Consider the following 7,375-nt stretch of genomic DNA (forward strand, 5'->3'; position numbering starts at 1 on the left):
ATATATATATATATATATATATATATATAGATAACGAAATTGAAGTTATAATCATTTAATATAAAATCCTATCGAAGCATATTGATTATTCAATATTTTAGGAAAATTCTTTTTTACACAACAGGAAGGAAGATCCAGACCTGAAAAATATATTTAGTAATTACAAAAGGAATTGGCATATCTAGTTTAGTTACGCGTTTACGTTTATATTCTTTCAGTACAACGCATTCTATATTCCTCCTTCAATTACAATAGAAACGAATGATAAAACAAATTCTCCTTTGTGTGTGTCTCTGTCTGTGTGTGTGTGTGTGTATATATCTATATATATATATAATATATATAATATATATCATATATAAAACTTTATTATTTTCACTCCGTTCGGTGCATCTAGGAATTATTGAAGTAGGATGTTAATGCTGCTGCTGCTGCTGCTGCTACTGCTGCTGCTACTATCGTATTTCAGTTTCATGCCTTTCGCATTTATAATCAGACTTCATACGAATGTAAATTTTCATTACGAGAAATACGCTACGCTCGATAATTTTCAGGTTTCCCATTACAACGAGAGAGCTCAGCATTGATTTCTCACTTTGTGACGAGATTTTAAATACGTAATAATGATCAATCGTGACACGTTTACATATCATATATTAACGGCGTATATAAACAATGCCACTCGCAATACAAGAAGAGAGTCGTAGGCACAAACGCATTCTTTTCACCTTCGGTACGTCAATTCCTTACTCCTACACACACGTGGATGACCGCTTATCTCTATTGAAATGGTCAGAGAGCCGACAGCTTGTGGCTATTCTCAGTCAGCACTGACAACATTGATAACAAAGTTCATAATAAATGTACGTTGACCGGAGATATTATTAATGATGATGACGATGACGACGATGACGACGACGACGATGACGACGACAATAATGATGATGATGATGATGATGATGATGATGATGATGACGACGACGACGACGATGATGACAATGATGATGATGATAGCGATAACGACGATAACGATGGCAATGTATATGTAATGGTGCTTTATAATAATAATAGTAATAATAATATTAATAATAAGGTAATAATAATAATGAATAATAATAATAATAATAATAATAATAATAATAATAATAATTAATCAATAATTAATAATTAATAATTAATAATCGTACAAGTAAATGGAGAAGGCAAAATCATTGGAGATGTCGACAATAAAAAAAGAAGAAAATAATAATAATAATAATAATAATAATAATAATAATAATAATAATAGTAGTAGTAGTAGCAGTAGTAGTAATAATAATAATAATAATAATAATAATAATAATAATAATAATAGCAGCAATAATAATGGCTATGTGGTGGCTCAATTTGAAAACGGTGGTGGAGTCGGTGTGGGTGTCAACGTGATGGTGGTATGCAGCACCGAATCTCTCGAAGCAGATCGACTTCCAGCACGTAGGAGAGTGATAGCTTCTTTTTCAGGATCTCCAGTGACTCCAGCGACGGTAGTAACGGCGGTAGTACTAGCAACAGTAGCGATAGCAGTAACAGCAGTAACAGCAGTAACAACAGCAGCAGCAGCAGCAGCAGCAGCAGCTGTAGTAGTAGTAGTATCTCTGTCTTGTACACCACTACCACCACCACCACCTCCACCTCCAGCTCCAGCTCCACCTCCCCCGCCGTCTCCACCGCTTTTGCAGATTCTCGCCGTTCCAGGGACTCGATCTCCAAATCCATCAGCACTATTACTCGCGCACTGTTGTACTGACCGCCCAAGACCGACGGTATCGGACAGTTATTTCTGCCTTCCACTTTTCTTCTTCTTTCGCTTGAAGAAACAACAGCATCTGGAAATGAAGCAAACACTAATAGGACTTAGAATCGTTTTCCTTTGAGCTTAGAGCATTGTGACACTGACATGCAGCATAAAACATTTGGCATTCCAAGCGTCGTCAATTGAACTGGCTTTTATATATTCATATCTTCGAAGTAATGCTATCATCTTTTCTCATTACACTCTTTTTTACAGTGATTTACAATAATATTTGTTAATATGGTTTTAGTTTCCTGGACTCTCTTGTCTTATATTCTTTTTCTTAGACTATGTGTATATATATATATATATATATATATATATATATGCATACATGTGTGTATGTATACACTATATACATATTTATATGTTAAGAGGATATTTCAGAATCTAAGAAACAGCACAGAATGTATCGATAAGAAAATATTTGTTATATATAAAAGTGATCTTATGAAACAAAATTCGTACAGGATGTTATAGTTTAGTTTTATATATAATTATAACGAATTAATGAGATTAGTGAGAGCATATTAAAAGAAAATAAACATTGTAACGAAAGATACAAGATAAATATTTTGAAAATATTTCCACGAATTAATTATTCATTGATAAAAATAAATAAAAGATTTCTTCTTCTTCTTCTTCTTCTTTTCTTTTGTTTTTGTTTTAACGTTTAACGGAGATCATATTTTATTTTGATATTATTTAAAAGAAAAACCTGCATCGGCCAGTTAAATCGAGATAACGAATCAAATTCGGGAATGGATTTTGGATTAGCGGTGGATGGAGGAACTTGCGAATATTTGTGCAGGATAAATTTTCCACATCGAGGACAATACTTTTCTGCTGGTAAACTTTTCTTTCTGAAAATAGCAGATGCATACATATATAATGCAAATGTAAACGTGCTTTGCTTTGATCAATAAATACACAAGATATCAAAGATGTAAAGACGTAAACAAAAAGGAAAGGATATTCGAAAAATAGATAAAAGATTTCTCATATCTTTTAAAAACAATTATATCCTCCAAGATAAATTTAAATTTCTCTATGGTGCAAACAAAAATATTTTTTTCTTTTTTTTAATTTTTTATTCTATTACATACGTTTAGCGATTATAAAATTTAAAAAGAAAGAAAACTGCATAAAGATTTATAGCAATCTTATTTATAGCTACTAGAAGTGCTATTATATAAAAGTATATAACGATGAATTTATTAAATACACACGTTAAAATTAATATATTAAGTTTAATATGTATCAAACATGTTAGTATATTTCTATATATTAATAAATATATTCATTTTATTAGATACATAATTCATAAAGGGAATAATAGTCACAACTAAACTACATATACATTTAAATGATACAGAGGAATTGCAGTAAACGTTAAAAAAAAAGAAAAAGAAAAAAGAATTTTTAAACGACAATATAAATATAAGTAGTTTGAATGTAATACTAACTTGGTTTCATCGATCATATCCACTTCTTGTGGTGCCGTAATTGGCGTGTTAGAATGACCCGCAGTTGGATCATCATTAGCCAATTCTCCGTTCGTCGACGAAACAACCTATTAACAATTAACAGTTTCATTATTAAATAAGTGTCAATTTATCTTCTCAAATATATAAAAATACATATGTATATATATATATATATATACATATATATATATATATATATGTTGTGTGATATATTTTAAAATATCAGGAAACAAACATGATTTTCATACATTGTACATTATATATAATATATTTCTATAAACAAGTAAAATATTAATCAATGATAACGATAATAATCAAGAAAGCAAATTTGCATTTTACTCGAATGTAATATATACATAATAGTGCTATGAATATTAAAAAAAAAAAAATAATAATAATAATAATAATAATATAAAAAGAAAAAGCACATAAGTGATTCAGACGAAGGGGGATGCACAGTTAGGAATAAGCAATTTTCTAAAAAAAAAAAAAAAAAAAAAATGAAATAAAATAAAATAAAAAATAAGTAAAGGTAATAAATGTAGCACTTTTGTTTATAAAGAGATAGATAGATAAATAGTTGATACATAGAAAGAACAATGGAGATACGACGTTTCAAATGGATTAAGGAAAAAGAACGTCTACTATCTAAATGTCGGATTAGTGTTTATAATGTTGAATAGAACGAAAATAAGTGAGTCGATTAACGAGACATAGACAACATGCAGCAACAAACCAAATCGCATAGACTTCTAACTGACCATAATCCATTGTTGCTTTGTCTAAAAATAAAATGAATCATTTATTTCCGGTAGGTTGACATATTCCTTTCGACACTGAGAAGGTGATGGGGAGAGAAAACGCGAATGAATATAGATTTACCTAGTAATTAGAATTATTAATAAATCTTAATCGTCTTGATATGAATCTTTATAAAAAAAAAAAAAATAAATAAACAAACAAACAAACAAACAAAATTATTATAAAAAGCGATAATCGTGTAAATCTATCTATGTGTTTGGTAGAAAAATGAACATTTGACAAATATGCAAAGAACGTAGTGTAAGAATATGAATTTGACGAAGAAAAAAAAAATAAATAAAATAAGAGAAAATAAAAGAGATATGAAAGAAATTCGAAAGAATAGTTGAAAAGATAAAGAATGAAAGGTCCCTGGGAATACAGGTCGACTCACCTGAACGGAACCATGCCTATCAGCAGGTGTCAATGTACCACCAGCTCCTGATTGCTTCACTGCGTCTGGCCATGTGGCTCCCACCCCCTTTACGCCCCCGCCTCCCACCCCTCCACCTGCCGCGTCCTGAAGGAACACAAGCACGAAAATATTGCGATTGCAACGCGTTAAGCCATCCGATGGAGATATCGAAAGAAAATTTCAATTAGAGATAGGACAATCCGAAATGTATATGTACGTGTGTGTGTGTGTGTGTGTGTGTGTGTGTGTGTGTGTCGACGCGTAAATACGTCTATCGTTAAGAAAATCTTCATTTTCCAAAAGTTTTTTAATTACAATGTCGAATCACCTTGATCAGCGTGAATATTTCTTACAATAAATTACATTCGTAACGCTACCCTTTCGAATTTCCAACAAAGCAGACACATGTATTAAAATATATTAGAACTCTACTGCAAATTTGTTTGATGAAAGACTTCAAATAAGGCTTACTAATCATCTATCAACTGTACCCGTCACTCTGGTCAGTGTTTTTGAAAGCTATCGACGTAACAATGTGGTATGAATATCACTTATTGTATTTCATAGACAATTACGGCGTCACAAGGAGAACGAATATATGTCTTTTATGATAAACAATGTTAATGAACGATCGTATTAATAGATACTTTTTTTTTTTTTATGATCCATTATGAATATCTGCCATTACCTTTGGACTAATTAGAAGAAAAGGAGCTACTTAACTCAAGAATCATATTTTAATTACTCTTTGTCAGATTTTAGCTTAATAGAATTGATTTCTAATGCCGCAAACAATATCTACTATTAGCAATAGGATAGGTCGTATCCAATGTACATAATACATCAAGCATGATACCGCAAAGGCTTTGAATACTAAATACCATTTGTCTAAGAGCTTTTCTTCATCTTCTTCGTGCATATTATTATTATTATTATTATTATTATTATTATTATTATTATTATTATAATCATTGTTGTTGTTGTTATTATTGTTACTACAGAAAACGATAGAAATATGTTAAAATAGAATTTCAATTACGTGAACATTATCGTTGAACATTTGTGCCGTAAACAAAGCGAACGTTAATTATATCCAGGTATATTTACGAGAGTTAGATAATCGTGTCGCGTTATCGATAAGATAGTATCATGCACGAAGAAGTCATTCAAACTATACAACAAAATTGGCTTACATAGTGGCCTTGCAATTCCACTCGGACTTGATCCATCATAAGGACCACGTCCTCTTCAAAATCATCGTACTCCTACACGTGTATACCCAAGAAGAAAGTGTAGTGAGGAGAAGAAAAATTCATTTTAAGAGAATCGTTACAATAGCAGCCTTTGCTCGTATGATCAATGATCGAAAAAGATATATATATATATATATATATATAACTTTTAAAAAAGTTAAAAAAAAAAGTAATAGATAAGAAAAATCCTTTTTTCAACTCGTTTCTCTGGCATTTATTATCTCCATGAAAGATATTTTCATGCTGTTATTCGTATCACAAACCGCTAAACTACACACATCCATGCCGAAAGAATGAAAGATGATTTAAAAAGAAAACAAACAAAAAATGAATATGTATACCTTATACGTTGCCGGATGCCGATCGCGATTCGGTGACACGACGATTTCGTGGCCCGTTTGTAGCGATCCAACTGGTGTGGACTGAAATAGAAAGAGTATTTGAATTAGATCTTAGAGAATAGAAATCTTGAGAAATATTAACATAATTCTTCAAGAATATGATATCATAATTTAATAACGTACTTCGGTATGTAGTAGTAAACACATTTAACTTGATTTTACTTTATACGAAATTATTTTTTGTCACGTCCATTTGTTAAACTTAAAAAGGATATAAACAATATGAGCGATGATCGCGAATGCAATAAAGCGAATGATCGAATTGAATTATCGAATTATATGGATGAAGCTCATTTACTCTTTCTTTCTTTCTTTCTTTCTTTCTTTCTTTCTTTCTCTCTCAATCTTTCAATCTCTCACTCTCTTTCTCTCTCTCTCTCTCTCTCTCTCTCTCTTTCTTTCTTTCTTTCGTTATAATGATGTTGTTGTTATTGTCGTTGTTGTTGTCGTTGTTGAGAGGTGATCGTTACCTAAATCACCAAACGTATGTACCATCATCACCAACCTTGTCCGATTTGTTTTTCTCGACATGAGAAGGTGCTGCCAGCCTCAATGCCCTGAGCTGCTCGAAGTTGGGTGGCTAGAGATACGTGCATTTTGGGGCAGCATGCAAACGTTAAGAAATCAGTAAAACCAATGTTAACTACTACAAAGAAATCAAGGATTTTTCATAAGGGACTCGCGCTTGAGTGTTTCTCCTTCCTCGAGAGAAACATAATGCTGCAATATGATTGGAACGTGGAGAACATACTTACCCAAAAGAGACGATACCTCGGAACAAAAACGAAATCACACATCGATACACTACTCTTTTTTTTTTCCCAAATAGAAAAAGAAAAAAAGAAACGAATCATCAGCAACGAATAACTTTGAAACAATTTTAATAATACATAGTACCGTATATCTTATACATGATGATATAAAGTGATCATGTAAGTAATTCATCATTGTTTTCTCTTACACTCGATATCAAAGAGAAAGAAGAAGAAGAAGAAAAAGAAAAAGAAAAAGAAGAAGAAGAAAAAGAAGACGAAGAAGATGATGAAGAAGAAGATAAGAAAAAAAAAACATTAATATTCCTTCCTGAGAAGACGAGGCAACTCATAGACGAGAGGTACCCTCGGTATCGACTCTTGTACTTGCAGCTCTCTCTCTCTCTCTCTCTCTCTCTCTCTCTCTCTCTCTCT

The 7,375-nt window shown here is 31.6% G+C and overlaps 1 protein-coding gene across 17 annotated transcripts in view; it reads right to left on the reverse strand.

Annotated features, from left to right (window-relative positions):
- Window positions 1-1,155: 1,155 nt before the first annotated feature.
- LOC122630076 (casein kinase I) overlaps window positions 1,156-7,375 on the reverse strand; it is a 37,406-nt gene continuing 31,186 nt past the window's right edge. For 2 of the 17 annotated variants that reach the window (XM_043814138.1, XM_043814139.1), the window contains exons 7-12: window positions 6,694-6,768; window positions 6,129-6,209; window positions 4,514-4,639; window positions 4,080-4,100; window positions 3,298-3,404; window positions 1,156-1,883 (exon numbers count right to left, since the gene is read on the reverse strand). In XM_043814138.1, coding sequence (XP_043670073.1) covers window positions 1,814-1,883; window positions 3,298-3,404; window positions 4,080-4,100; window positions 4,514-4,639; window positions 6,129-6,209; window positions 6,694-6,768 — 480 coding nt within the window. In that variant the 3' untranslated portion in view covers window positions 1,156-1,813. Of the gene's footprint in view, window positions 1,884-3,297; window positions 3,405-4,079; window positions 4,101-4,513; window positions 4,640-5,727; window positions 5,800-6,128; window positions 6,210-6,693; window positions 6,769-7,375 lie in introns of all 17 variants that reach the window. The other 15 variants (XM_043814141.1, XM_043814142.1, XM_043814145.1 and 12 more) reach the window with 12 other exon arrangements.

This window comes from Vespula pensylvanica, chromosome 6 (assembly GCF_014466175.1).
Source record: "Vespula pensylvanica isolate Volc-1 chromosome 6, ASM1446617v1, whole genome shotgun sequence".
Classification (NCBI taxonomy): Eukaryota; Metazoa; Arthropoda; class Insecta; order Hymenoptera; family Vespidae; genus Vespula; species Vespula pensylvanica.